Source organism: Aethalodelphis obliquidens, unplaced genomic scaffold (genome assembly GCF_003676395.1).
Source record: "Aethalodelphis obliquidens isolate GAN/ISIS:26980383/991018 unplaced genomic scaffold, ASM367639v1 scaffold59, whole genome shotgun sequence".
NCBI lineage: Eukaryota > Metazoa > Chordata > Mammalia > Artiodactyla > Delphinidae > Aethalodelphis > Aethalodelphis obliquidens.
The window spans coordinates 10,408,858-10,424,407 of NW_020838003.1; the positions used below are offsets into that span (position 1 = coordinate 10,408,858).

General features: G+C 37.5%; 1 protein-coding gene across 7 annotated transcripts in view; it reads right to left on the reverse strand.

Annotated features, from left to right (window-relative positions):
• The window catches only part of LIN54 (lin-54 DREAM MuvB core complex component), a 76,191-nt gene that overhangs the window by 14,934 nt on the left and 45,707 nt on the right, over window positions 1-15,550 (reverse strand). For all 7 annotated transcript variants that reach the window (XM_027087525.1, XM_027087529.1, XM_027087528.1 and 4 more), the window contains exon 5: window positions 3,634-3,850. In XM_027087525.1, coding sequence (XP_026943326.1) covers window positions 3,634-3,850 — 217 coding nt within the window. The remainder of the gene's footprint in view (window positions 1-3,633; window positions 3,851-15,550) is intronic.

The window sequence follows — 15,550 nt, forward strand, 5'->3', positions numbered from 1 at the left end:
ACAAAAAGAAACTGTACAAGGCAGCAGTATGTAAAATAGAACAGAGCTGCAAGAAACAAAGAAAGTTAGAAGAGTACAAAACATGAGAGTCTAATCTGCGGTGATGGCACTGGGAATGGAAAGGAGAGAACAGCTGCAAGAGACAGGGTGGAGGTGAAAGGACGGCAGGAACCGTAGGTACAAGGGAAAAAAAATCGGTTATCATGGAGCTTTCAAGTGAATGGGAAAATGACAGCTATTAGAATTTAAAATTCAAGGATGAGTTGATCTAAAGGGAAGATGAAACCTGACATGCAGAAATACAGTGATGAAGTTCAGGAAACAGGTTGGTACTAGACCTGTATGTTTGGATCAAAAGAAGTACCATTTCTAATACTGCCTACTGCCACTTCCTCAGTCTAAAGGAGGGATTTAAGAAGACTGAAAGGACATCCCTTCGGGTCTTATTTATGCAAAAGGCCTAGAGCCTGCTATGAAAGAGAGAGGTTGAGATAACGGGATCTAAACTGCTGTGAACACTGAATCAAACAAACTGTTCTGAACAATAAAAGAAAAAGAACAGACTTCCTTGGATAGAAAGACTGTTAATAATGTTAACAATTTTTTTTTTTTACTTCTGGTGGGGATGGAAGGATTGATGGCTGAAGATGAGAAGTTGAGAGCCCTGGAAGAACATTAGAGAGAGGGTACTCAGATCTAAAAGGGAGCAGGCCCTGGCAGCAAGGTGACAAACTAGGGAGAAGTGGGTAGGTGGGAAGGTGGGAGACCTCCAGAAGGAGCGTATGATCAGTGGTGGTGATCGCATATCTCTGAATATACTAAAAACTACTAAACTGTACTGTATTTAACAAGGGTGAATTTTATGGTAGATGAGAACTGTATCTCAATAAAGTTGCTATACAAAAAGAGTGTATGACCATGAATTACAGGAGCAGTGCCATGACATCTGATACCCGATTTGAAATTGTTTCCTGTTCTGTTTTGATTATAATAACCACTGTAGCAATACTATAAGGAATTAAAAGCCTGAATTCGTGCTTGGGACACCGAAGAGAGGACACCCTATACCACTTTGTTCCTTGACAAGGCAATGACAGTCACTGTTTCACGAGCACACAAGCAGCAATTCTGAGGTAACTGCACAGCTAGAGAAATGCAGGAACTTCCTGGTGGTCTGTGAAATGACGGGGAAGGAGTGTGTGTCCTGCCTTTATCCACATCCCATGGGAGACTTGGATGATTCTCATAAGGATAGGACAGGGAAGTGTCCGCACGCACGCACACAGAGCTAGAAAACTGGGGAATTCTGGGTTTACATTAGCTTGGCATACGCATGCTGCGTTTTAACTGAAATCTGGGGAATGCAGAAAACAGAAAACGTAGTGGTCAGAAAAAAGAACAGTATAAAATATACATGGGAAGGGGGTCATACTTATATAACTACGTCAATAGTCTGGATTTCTCCTCAACTTTTTTTTTTTAAACTGGGGCATAGTTGCTTCCTCCTCAACTTTTGAGCATGGTCCCACATTACCACTACTGCAGTTTTCATAGATGCTGGCATAATCTTTAATTTTTTTGGTCTTTAATAGCAATTCTGAACAATCCTTTCAGAACAGTCTCCTTTGAAACTTTAGAAACCATACCTGCAAGTGTTTGAGGGTTTTTAATTTCTTAAATTGATTTCCTCCCTAACCAAGATTGTAGATTATATTCTAAAGAGATTAACCAAGCAATCTTCTGGGTCCTTTTACTGTGCTACCTGCCATCCAGCCAGTAATTAATATGGTGGAACGTTTGAATACTGGTGTTTGTATGGCTTTGATGGGAAAATGTACAAGATGAGCCCAATTCCCTTTGGCATTTAAGTAAATCCCTCATACGGAATTAAGCCTTTAGAAAAACACATCAATACATTTTATGAACTACAGCAACTATTCAGTGTATCTCTAAAGAAGATTGTAAATTTAACTCATTATTCCTATGAAATAATATATTTTACATATACCCAGATCTTTTGTGGGATAGGAGAGCAAGACAAAAATAGGGAAATATGGGTGGATATGAGGGAAATAGCATGGGTGGCATATGTATGTGAGCAGGTGGGAAGAGGGAATATACAGAGGGAGGTGGAGAAGCCAGAGAGACAGAGGGGAGAACAGAGAGGGAAAGTGAAGGAAAGCAAAAAAGGAAGCAGCAGGGAAGCAGGAGAGGGGTGAGGGATTGCTAGGAGGCAAAGAGAACAGCGAAGTAGAGAGAAGCAGAAAGACAGACATAAGGTTGGAAAAGAAGGAAATGGTAAATACACTAGAATTATGAAATGTCCAACCCGCTCCTCCACTCTTCCTGGATCTTCAGCTTCCTCTTCTACTCATACCAAACGCTTATGCTTGATAATGAGTAAATCAGTGCTAACGTTATGCTGGAAATGGATACTCAGCATTTGTGTGTATACACATAAAATATAACCAACTATATCTAATGACTGCTTTATATCATTATGATATATAAGAAAATTGGACTTGTAGCACTTAGTAGCACTTGCTAAGTACTGAGAGAATATACACTTGACTTCCTCAGTCAGCAGTACACGCAAATTTCATTTTTCCTCTCATTAAGAACACTGTAATAAAAGATTTCCTTTCAAAATCAGTTTAAAGAGGGAATAGAAAATATAATTACTATTTTATATAATTATGTCTAATTTTAATAGAATACACACTAAAATACTGTTTCCCTCATGCACCCTCCATTTTCTCCCATCAGTAATTTAAAATCCAAGATTTTTCTTCCACTTTCCCTTAGATGAACTAGCTATCAGCAATGGACAGCTCCAACCCTCTGATTCCTTAATAAAACTGAAGGCGCAAACAAATGGTCTTTAATTCATCTATTTACATCCAGCAAACAATAGATCATTCACTTGCCACGTCATTTTGACATTGACAGAATATGCAGTAGTCTTCCAAGGAAAAAAATTAGGCCCCAGATATAAACTGTCCTCATCCTTTCACAGTTTCAATTTTTTAACAAGTAGATAAATATGGAGAAAGGTTATGTGTTTGAGTCTGTGTATGTATATCAGGTGGCTGGAAGGATTAAACACAAACAAAGTAGGACTACAAACAGGAATACTTTTCAGGAAAAATACCAATGAGTAAAATAAAAACATTTTAACTGATTTTCATTAGCAATTACAGATTCAAAATAAGTAAAGGATGAAAGTTCATACTTATCATTTATACCTTGCCTACTGGTCATTTCAACTGACCCCCAAACCTTGTGTAGTTTAGACAGCTTTGTAGTTTAGAAAATAAGATAAATCATTTGGTTCCATTTAAACTATCCCACTGGCATAATGTAGGCTTTTAAACCAGCAATAAAATGGCTACCCACAAATTGATGACTAAGTATGATTATCTGGTATTACAGCACACTGTGTATCAGTTTCTAGCAGAACAAAATACTATAGTTATATACAACTGGGATTCTATTTCACTGCCTTCTGCAACAGCTGCTGATTCATACTCAGCTGAAATGCCATACTTAATCAGGATTTCAGCAAGAAAAGGACCAATTTCTATAATAATGTTCAAAGCATTAATTATTGTTTTTAAAAAAATGGTTACTAACCTTGCTGAAGAGGCTGAGTGTTTGTACTGGGATTCTGACTAACTGGCTGGGTTGAGCTACTGGCTGTTGTGGCAGTAACAAGTCGGACATAATGAAACTTGCTTCCAGGCACTTGAATCTGCTGGACATTGGGAGCAGTTGCCAGAGGAATAATTGTCTTAAATTGTGATGTGCTCACTCCTCCAACAGTGATGGTCTGCACAGCTGATTTCACTGCCTAGTGAACAATACAACATGGCTCTCATTAATCTGCGATTTTATTTTCCTACTTCATTTTTACTCATGACAATTGCTCAAGTAAAAAAGTATGTTCCTGAATTTCATCAAAAGCTGTTGAAAGGAACAACCTGTTCAAAGAGAAATGAATAGTAATAAATACAGGAATGAAACCAAAATTAATGAGTTCTACCATCCCTAGTAGTTAACTTCCTTGACAGTCCAGGTCAGATGACTTGCTATGAAGAAACTATTACTTAAATTGCAAAAACTCACACAGTTTTGTTAACATCAGTTAAAATTTATAAGAAAAAGGTTATTTTAAAACTTTCAGTATTAAGCCTCATATTCAGAAAGAAAGGACACAGATATTTGGTTTTACTGCTATCCACCAAATTAACTACGGCAAATTTCATTTTCACATGTCCTAAAAGAGGAAGAAACCCCAAAGAAAAGCCCTCATTAAGTCTAGCCAATTCTGAAAGGCTTATAATATTCCACAGATACAAATGTACCCACTAACCTATGGGGAGAAGGCCAAATTCAATCCAAAATTACCACTGTTTTGGTTGTCTAGGGAAACTAATTTTGGATTCAGATCTAATTCAGATCTGGCTCAATATAATCATTTTAATCATTTTTAATCCTTTCCTTCAGTCCAACAAAAAGCAATGTGACTTCCCAAAAAGCTAAATGAAACATCAAAAGCAGAACAGAACAAAAGCCTTTTAAGATGTCTCCAATTGATGTTTAACCAATGTACGACAGACTGTCATACAAAGCAAAGATCCAGACAGGATTCTCTAATTAGTTCTATGGTATTATTTTATAAATAATTACACGACTACCTATTCTTCAAAAAGCCCTCATGCCAAAAGACAGGTGACATGACTGAGGAAACCTATATTCATTATATGGATGATAATTTATAAAAGAATAATTCTGAAGAATTTGAACATTTTCATAAAAGTACAGGGGAAAAAAGGAAGAATGTCATTTGTTTGGAAACTCTATAGATAATACTCAAAGTAGATTACTTCAGCATAAAATAATTCATACATTATCAGTAGGCAGAGGCACCACAGAATAGATTTTAAATAAAGATAAGAGATAACAGCTGTGATGGTGAGTTAAATGAAAACATAAAACTTGAAAAGGGATAAAATGTGTATATATGGAAGCTACTGAAAAATCAAGCAACCTATGAGTCAGATGCATACAATGGTACAAGAGACATTGTCCTTGGTCTATCGACTCAAAATGAAAAAAGAATACTATTTTAAGAAACAAGGTAGGAGAAGGGGGGTGGATAAACTAGGAGTTTACACACTACTATATATAAAATAAACAACAAAGACCTACTGTATAGCACAGAGAACTATATTCAATATCTTATAATAACTTATAATGGAAAAGGATCTGAAAAAGAATATATATATGTATAACTGACTCACTTTGCTGTACACTTGAAACTAACAACATTATAAATCAACTATACTTCAGTTGAAAATTTTCTTTAATAAGAAAAACATTATATTTAAAAAAAAGAAACAAGATGCCTCAGACGTAATAGTTAAATTTACTGGGTACCTAACACATACAGAGGACATTGCTTTTGAAACCTCTAAGATTATCTGATTTAAATCTAGCAACCAAATTATGAGCTAGGTACAGCATGGTACAAGAACCAGGGCTGGTTTAGTTAAGTTTGCACAGTATACCCTTTTTCCAACTCTACGTTCAACATTTCTTTTTTGTTTGTTTGTTTTTGGCCATGCTGTGCGGCTTGCGGGATCTTAGTTCCCCAACCAGGGATCCAACCCAAGCCACGGCAGTGAAAGAGCAGAGCCCTAACCATCGGACCGCCAGGGAATTCCCTCAACTTTTCTGTATCCTAAACTTCAAGCTACAACTCTTACAAGCTGTAAATAACCGGCTCTTTTAAAGATTCTTTTTCTGATGTGAACCTTTTTTTTTTTAAGTCTTTATTGAATTTGTTACAATATTGCTTCTGTATTATGTTTTGGTTTTTTGGCTGCCAGGCATGTGGGATATTAGCTCCCTGACCAGGGAGCGAACCCACACTCTCAGCATTGGAAGGCGAAGTCTTAACCACTGGACCGCCAGGGCTCTTTTAGAACAAAACCAGATCTGACTATATTTTTTATCAGTATACGTCTATTTACATCTAACATAGTTAATTAACTATTTGGATTTAAATCTACCGTTGTACTGTTTCCTATTTGAACCACCTGTCCTCTTCTGTTCCTTTTTCTCTCCTTTTTTGCCTGCGTTAGTGTCAAATGTTTCATTATTTCATTTCCTCTGTGGTAGCTTGTTATTTATACATTATGTTACTATTATAGTAGTTGCCCTAGAGATTACAATGTTCAATGTAGGAATTAAATTAGTACTTTACACATCACCAAGACAATAAAAGAACCATAGAACGTTAACATCATTTATTCTTGTCCCATCTTTGTGCTACCATTAAGTATTCTTTAATTCTCCATATAGTTTAAACTCTATAAGACATTCATTTAGATATACCCACAAATTTACCCTTTCTGTCCTTTCTATACCCTTTCTGTGCTTCCATTTGGGATCATTTTTCTTCTGCCTAAAGAACGCACTTTGGATTTTCTTAAGTGCAGGTCTGCTAATGAGAAATTCTCTACACTTTGGTTCTCAAAAAATGTCTAATCCTTTTTTATAATCTCTCTTTTGCTTGATAAAGTCATCTACTGAATTCTTAATCTCAGTTTTCAGTTTGAAAATATACACCTGATTCCTTTTTATAGTTTCTAATTCTCTGCTGAAGTTCTTCATCTTGTTAAATAAATTTCTGAATATATTAATCTTATTTAAAAAGCAAATCTGATAACTCCACTACTTATACCTCTCCGTTTTGAATAATTTGGTCTGGTTGCCTGATATGCCTAATGATTTCTGACTAAGTGCCAGACTTCGTTTGTGGAAAATTAAGTAAATAACTTGAGGCTTAGAATGATTTTATATTTCTCCAGAAAGCATTCACTTCGGCTTCTGGCAGGCAGTTAAGAGTAGGGGCAGATTACCCTAAACCAATAACAAACTGAGCTGATTAGAAGCTGAGCTTCAATCTTTGGGAGGCCTTGTCCATTTCTGGTTCACTCCTCCCCCAACCAAGACTCCAGTATCTACCAGGCTTCCTCCTCCTTGTTGGCGCCTGAACCCAAAGTTTTGTCTACAAGGTCTATAAGACTGACAGGTCTGCTCAGCTCCCCAACTTTCTGGGACCACTTTCTGCTCATCTTCTCAGTCTCTCAGCCACAACTTACAAATCAGCAAATGCCCTAAGGGGAAGGGTCACACTGAACACCAGGCAACTTCTCTAGGCTTCCCGTGACTTCAGGATGGTGGCCTATAATGTCCTGGCTCCCCTGGTAGGTCTCAAAACCCTTCAAACAAATTTTTTAATTAAATTTTATTTTTCTTTTTAGTTGTTCTTGGTGGGACACTTGGTCATCAACAAGCTAGTTCTGTATAGCAAAAACAGAAAATCCAGCTGAGTTTTAATCTAGGTTCCAGCATTTCCCAATTGAGTGACCTTGTGCAAGTAACTTAGCTTCTCTGTGCCTAAGTTTCCTCATTTGAAAATGTTAAAATGGCACCTTTCTCATAGGATTGTTATAAGGATTAAATGAGTTAAATTATATACGGTGCAAATAATAACTCATCACGTATTATAATGCTCAATAAGTGTGTATCATTATCATTATGCCCATTATAGATGGAGAAACTGAAGCTCAGAGAGATTTAGTAACTTCCCCAAGTTCACACAGCTAAAAGTAGCAGAGCCTGGATTTGAACCAGAGCCAATTCCAAAGCCCATTTTCTTAAGACACTGTAATGCCTCCAACTGTAGACAGTTAATGAACAGTTACTAAATGACTGAATATAAGTAAATAGCATTTAGTCCTCAAGAACTCTGTTAAAAACTAAAGTTGCACATCTGGCTCTAAGAAACATGAAAGTATTTTTTTAATCGGTTAGTATACTGAATAGAAGTATAAATAGCATTTTTTTAAACTTTAAAATAATTTTAGATTTCACAAGAAGTTGCAAAACTAATACAATGTTCCCATGTACACTTTCCCCAAAAGAAAAACATCTCACATAACCATAGGACATTATCAAAAACAGTAAATTGACATTTAGTATAATACTATTAACTAAACCACACAACAGACCTTATTCAGATTTTACCAGTTTTTATACAGACTTTTTTTTGGATGTACACTAAAGACTGTATAAATTCATGTAACCTACATCACCATCAAGATACAAAATTGTTCCATCACCACAAAGAAACTCTCTTGCACTTCCCTTTATAATTATAACCCTAACTCTTGGCAACCACTGATTACAATGCATTTTTTAACACCTAAAATACTAAGTAACATATAAAAGCTACCAACTTTGTAAAAGACAAAAGCATTTGAATACTACACTTAACTGCTTTGAGAATTCACAAGTTGGTACCTTACTTGAAGTAAAGTAGCCTGAGAAACTCCATGTGAATGCCTCTCTGAACATACCACATTACCAGAAAAACAGTTCATGTACATTCAAGAGAAATATTCAGTTATTGCTATTTCCTGATTTACACCCTTGACAGCTGGGTTAAAAAGCAAATATCTTAATTTAAATTCAAAATAGCTACATTTAACATGTATTGGTAATTGTCCAGAAAAACGTGGACTTGAAAGATTTTTTTAAAAATCTGTACTATTTCCTAAGCCATTTCTATTTACACATTTATGTCATAATTATATACAGGAATAAATTTCTTTATTATTTTCCAATTAGCAAATACCAGAAGTCCTTGCTTAATTGAAGATTTACCTAAAAAATTTTCTTAATTAATTTTTTTTTTTTTTGGTAATTTTTTTTAAAAAAAGGGAAAAATAAAACACTCTTCCTGTTCTGTAAATGAGGATTCCTATTTGGTGAAGTTGGAGATTGACAGACAGCTCAACCAATATCCAAACACTGAATTTGTGGGATTCCATATAAATATGTTTGCTTTTTTTGGGGGGGTTGGGAGTACACTTTGAAATTTGGTTCTGTTTGTAAACACAGCCTAGACATCATTGTTTGGACATATGAGCTTTGGTTCCAGTTTGTCTCAATCTTGTATGTATTCTGGCGAGCAACCTAACACTTCTTTATATTTTGTCTCTATTTGTATGGAGAGAATATTACCACTAAATGAAATTCACAAACTGCTTTAGGACACCTGCACAAATTTTGCTGTTCTGAACAGACATTAAGTTGTTATTTGTTTAATCTACTAGAAAATCATATGCTGGCTGGGTAGCATTTACTATAGTGCGTTTGTTTCATTAAACATAAGCTCTTCAAAATCAGATATTACATGAAACAACCTACTTCTGTCACATTAATTATGAAACCCTGAGGTAAACAAAGTTAGGTCTTTGCTATGGGAATTCTTAGAGTCTTTAAAATGCTAATGAGCATGACAAAACTCCTAGATGGGTATGGTACAGGATGTTTCCCAAACTTACTTAACAATAGCTTTTTGGGGAGAAAACGATTCTCTCTCTTTTTTTTTAATGTGAATGTAATATATTGGTGCAAGAGAAAGTATCATGTAATGACACCTGACAGGAAAGAGTTTTTCACAGAAGTTGTGCTAAAGAATGGTAGAAGTACAATGAATCCTAAGTACCCTGCACCTTGAAAGTCATATTGGTGAAATCTCTTAAAGTTGCAATTCATATGCATTTCTACATAGAATATGACTTAAGACTAGGTTTTAGAGCTAAGTAACTGGTCACTCATTTCTGCATAATTTCATAAGAGGATCTGATGTTTTTCTTTTTTATTGAAATATAGTTGACATATTATATTAGTTTTAGGTGTACAACATTATGACCTGATATGTATATATTGCAAACTGATTACCACAATAAGTTTAGTTAACATCCATCACTGCACATAATTATAAATTTTTTTCTTGTGATGAGAACTTTTAAGATCTACTCTCTTAGCAACTTCCAAATATATAATACAACCTTATCTATAGTCACCATGCTGTACACTACATCCCCAGAACTTATTTATCTTATGACTGGAAGTTTGTACCTTTTGACCACCTTCACTCTTTTCGACCAAACACCCTGCCTCTGGCAACCACCAATCTGTTCTCTGTATCTATGAGTTCTTCCTTTTTTTTTTTTTTTTTGGATTCCATATATAAATGAGATCACACAGTATTTGTCTTTCTCTGTCTGACTTATTTCACTTAGCATAATGCCCTCGAGGTTCATCCATGTTGTCACAAATGTCAGGACTTCATTCTTCTTTATGGCTGAATAATATTCCACTGTATATATGTCTATGTCTGTGTGTTGTGTGTATCACATTTTCTTTATCCATTCATCTGTAGATAGACACTTAGGTTGTTTCCATGTCTTGACTACTGTAAATATTGCAGCTTTGAACACTGGGGTGCATGTATCTTTCCAAATTAGTGTTTTCATTTTTTCCGGATAGATATCCAGGAGTGAAATTGCTGGGTGATATGATAGTTCTATTTTTAGTTTTTTTAAGAAACTTTACACTGTTTTCCATAGTGGCTACACCAAGTTACATTCCCACCAACAGTGCACCAAGGTTCCCTTTTCTCCACATCCTTGCCAACACTTGCTATTTCTTCCTCTTTTTGGTAATAGTCATTCTAACTGGTGTGAGATGATATCTCATTGTGGTTTTGATTTGTATTTTCCTGATGGTTAGTGATGTTCAGCACTTTTTCATGTGCCTGTTGGACATTTGTATGTCTTCTGTGGAAAAATGTCTATTCAGTTCCTCTGCCCATTTTTGGATCAGGTTATTTTTTAATTGAGTTGTATATGTTCTTTATATGTTTTGAATTTTAACCCCTTATAAGATATGTGATTTGCAAATAATTTCTCCCATTCTGTAGGCTGCCTTTTCATTTTGTTGATGGTTTCCTTTGCTATAGAGACACTTTTTAGTTTGATGTAGTCCCATCTATTTTTGCTTTTGTTGCCTTTGCTTTTGGTGTCAAATCCAAAAAGTCACTGCCAAAACCAATGTCAAGGAGCTTACCTCCTACGTTTTCTTCTAGGAGTTTTATAGTTTCAGGTCTTACATTCAAGTCTTTAATCCATTTTGAGTTAATTTTTGTGTATGGTATAAGATAGTGGTTCAGTTTCATTATCTGCATGTGGCTGTCTGGTCTTCCCAACACCCACTGTATATTCTTGGCTCCTCTGTTGCAAATTAATTGATCACATATGTGTGGGTTTATCTCTGGGCTCTCTATTCTGTTCCATTGATCAATTTATCTTTGTTTATACCAATACCACACTGTTTTGATTACTATAGTTTTGCAATATAGTTTGAAATCAGGAATTTATAGGGTTCCATCTTAATATGCTTTTAAAAAAAATTTGTGACAGAATGTTTATAGACCTTAACTTCATGGAAAAACTATGTTTATATTATCCTAATTCCCAAACTTTAGGTTACTAAAATAAATAAACCTACCAAGAATCAAATTAGAAAGTTTTAAAATGCTTTCAAGCTAAAAGAGACAAATGAGAAAAGATAAATATATGTGACTAAAGACAGAGTCAAACCTTGAGATGGGCACCAGAACTTTCAACACTGATTTACTGACTGGTGAAATAATATGAAATAGGTTAAGGTATTCATTTGCAAATTTTTCATGGATATTAACTTAACTTATGTTTTATTCATAGTCATGAGTTATAGTGACAAAGATAAGTAATTTTAAAGTGATGTGTTAGTATCTATGGAAGAATTCAAGAAAAGGGTCAAATGGCCATATCCGGCAAGTTTAGACAATGTGCTCTATAAGGCATCAGCCTTAAAAAAGTCAGAAACCAGGGAATTTCTTGGCAGTCCAGTGGTTAGGACTCCGCACTTCCACTGCAGGGGGCACGTGTTCAATCTGTGGTGGGGGAACTAAGATCCCGCAAGCCGTGCTGCGTGGCCAAAACAAACAAACAAACAAAAATCAAATCAGAAACCAGCGCTACTAAGGATTAAAATGTACTATCAAGATAGGGTAAATCAAAAAATATGGGATTAGCCTAGGAACAGAGTGCTAAAGATCAAAGGAATAGATAAAAGGACCCATATATTGGAAAAGTTCATGATGAAATCTGGCATCAATGGAGAATGAGAGTTATTTAATAAATGGTATGGATTAGCCATTTAGTCTGACGAAAAAAAAGCTGAATCCCTGTAACTCATTCCTTGTAACAAATTCCAAAGAGGTCAAAGATTTAACCTAAAAAATAAGGCCAATACTGGCATAAAGCCAGACATATAAACCAATAAAACAGAATAGAGTCCAGAAATAAACATGTGCATACCTGGTCAAATGATTTTCAACAAGGGTGCCAAGACCATTCAATGTGGAAAAGACAGTCTTCTTAACAAATGGTGCTGGGAAAACTGGATAACGACATGCAAAAGAATGATGCTGGAGCCTTTCCCAACATCATATACAAAAAACAACTCAAAAGGGATCCATAACCTAATTGTAAGACCTAAAACTAGAAAACTCTTAGAAGACAACACAGGGCAGAAGCTTCACAATATTGGATTTGGCAATGACTTATTAGATGATGCCAAAGGCACAGGCAAGAAAAGAAAACACAGACAAATCGGACTTCCTAAAAATTTTTAAACTTTGGGTCTCAAAAGATACTGTCAACAGAGTAAAATGGTAACTCACAGAATAGGAGAAATTTGCAAATCATATATCTGATGAGGGATTAAGTTCCAGAATATATAGGGAACTTCTAGAACTCAAACAAATCAATTCAAAAATGGGCCAAGAATTTGAATAGACAATTCTCCAAAGAAGATATACAATGACCAATAAATACATGAAAAGATACTCAAACATCACTAATCATTAGTGAAATGCAAATGAAAACTCCAATGATGTACCACCTCACATCCATTAGGATGGCTACTATCAGAAAAAGTGTTGTATCCTTTTTAAAAATTGAAGTATAGTTGATTTGAAATGTGTTGGTTTCAGGTGTACAGCAAAGTAATTCAGTTATAATATAATATAATATGAATCGATTCTTTTTCAGATTCTTTTCCATTACAGGTTATTACAAGATATTGAATATAGTTCCCTGTGCAGTATAGTAGGACCTTGTTGTTTATCTATTTTATATATAGTAGTGTGTACCTGTTAATTCCAAACTCCTACTTTATCCCTCCCCCTCCTTTCCCCTTTGGTAACCATATGTTTGCTTTCTGTCTGTGAGTCTATTTCTAATTTGTAAATAAGTTCATTTGTATCATTTTTTTTAGATTCCACATATAAGCAATATCACATGGTATTTGTCTTTCTCTGTCTGACTTGCAGTTAATGTGATAGTCTCTAGGTTCATGCAAGTTGCTGCAAGTGGCATTGTTTCGTTCCTTTTTATGGCTGAGTGGTATTCCACTATATATATGTGCCACATCTTTTTAATCCATTCATCTGTTGATGGACACTTAGGTTGCTTCTCTGTCTTGGCTATTGTAAATAGTGTTGTTATGAACATTGGGGTGCAGAGACACATTTATCTTGGAGCTTAGTTCACAATTTAAACTCCTGACCTTCAGCTTTGATGGTGGACAGAATGTATCAGTTCTCCTGATTACGGAGAAGAAGAAAGCAACACCAGGACTGAAGCATCTAAACCCGAGCACAGTGAGAGGGCGGGGTGGGGGAGTGCTCCATGGGTGATGTTTGTGCCATCAGTTTGGAGAATCAACACCCTCATTTTCCAGTGGAGGAAACTGAGGTTCAGAGGTTAGGCCATCACATCAACTTTGCACAGCTAGAGAGGGATGGACTTCGACATGAACCCAGTCTTAGGTTATCCAGAGTCCTTGCAGAAGGCACTGTGACCTTGCTCAGCTGGAGAAGAGTTCCATAGAGGAAGGTGGACTTGCCTTTGACCGGAGCCTGACTTCAATCAGTGCTGGGCACTTTTCCCTTCATAACATGATCCCTGGTGACCCTGAGCTCCAGCTGATGGACCCCTCTGGCCACCTCTCTCTCTGCAGGGCTTCGGGCTGGGACTCCAGCTGAAAGTGAAGGTTGAAGGACACGTGTCCAACCCTGAATGTCACCACATGCTGACCCCTTGGGCAGGAATAAGGAGTAACTTGCCAAGGTCATGTGTGGGCAGTGGCTGAACTTAAGTCCAACAGAGGACTTTGTGAATCCATGTCCTCCCCTTGAGGTTGGCAACGGCTGGTTTCTCCTTCTTCGGACCCACGCATCCGTGCAAATACCAGACTCTTCTAATAGGTAAGGGAGAACCAGGAGCCAGGTCATCACAGCTGCAGGAACCAAAAGGATGCGAATCCACTGACCTCCTCGTGTCCAGCTGAGCACACATTCAGAGACGGAGCACCCTGCTGAAGTCACGCGGGCAGAACCAGAATCGGAACCCAGACTGCCTGCCTCCCAGCCTGGGGCCTTTGGGCCACATGGCCTTTGGGGTTATCCTTGAAGAGGCTGGCTTTTCTTTCTCTTTCCTGCAAGAAGCTGGCAGGAATCTTTCAAGCCAGCAATCCTGAGTCTTCATCTGATCGCTCTGCCCACAGAGGTATTTTGGTCAGATCAATTTAAATGAGGTGAAATTCAATGGCATGGGAGTGAATTGCACAAAAACAGAAACACTTTAGTCCCTTGGATAACTTTTAAGAATGGAAAAGATTAAAAAGCTTTAGAACTACGTGTTCTAACCAAAAGCATGGGTCTTTTGAAACAGATATCTAGAATGGCCAAACTGCAGCCCAATGTATAAATACAATAATATAGTAATACAGTAATAGTAATCATATAGTAGTAATACTGTAGTAACAATGATAGGTAATACTAATAATAGTAAGATAGTAGTTTGAGAATTTACCATGTACCAGGTGCCCTGCTACGTGGGTACCCTGCAGGCACAGGGTCTCATTTAATTCTTGCCCCGGCTGTACCATCTGGGCATGGTCATTATTCCCATTTTAGGGGTGGAAGGAACTGAGGTTCAGAGAGGTGGATTCCTTGTCCAAGGTCACACAGCGAAGTGAAGAGCTGAGATTGCAATCCAGGGACACCTGCCTCCGAGACAACCTGAGACGATTTTGCAAAGGTCACTGGACTCGGGGCAATGCTCCCTCCAGTGCCCCCAAAGCAAAAGGCGACCTCAGGATTTGGAAGAGGTGGGGTCTCTTCCCCCAGTGCACAAGGAAAACCTCCCTCCGGCCCCGCCCACCAGACCCAGGGCCGCAGAGCCTCCCTCCACCGGGAAGGTGGCTGGGATCAGAGTCTCCGGGTTGGGCTCCCTCCGTCCTTTACAGCGCCCCCTGTCGGCCCCTTTGAGCGTCTCCGGGGTCCGTGCGTGGCGGGCTGTGCGCGGGCGCGCCCTCCAGCGTCGGCGGGCAGGAATGCACCGCATGGCGCCACGACCTGCAGGTGGACGCGCATCTGGGGCCGCAGCATCCAGATGCGAATTCCCTAACCTAACCTCACAGCGCTGCCTTCTCCCACCATGTACGCGCCTCTTTCCCTCCCCTCTTTCTTTCCTGTTCTGCCCTTTCCCACCACTCCCCATAATCTAATTAAATCAAT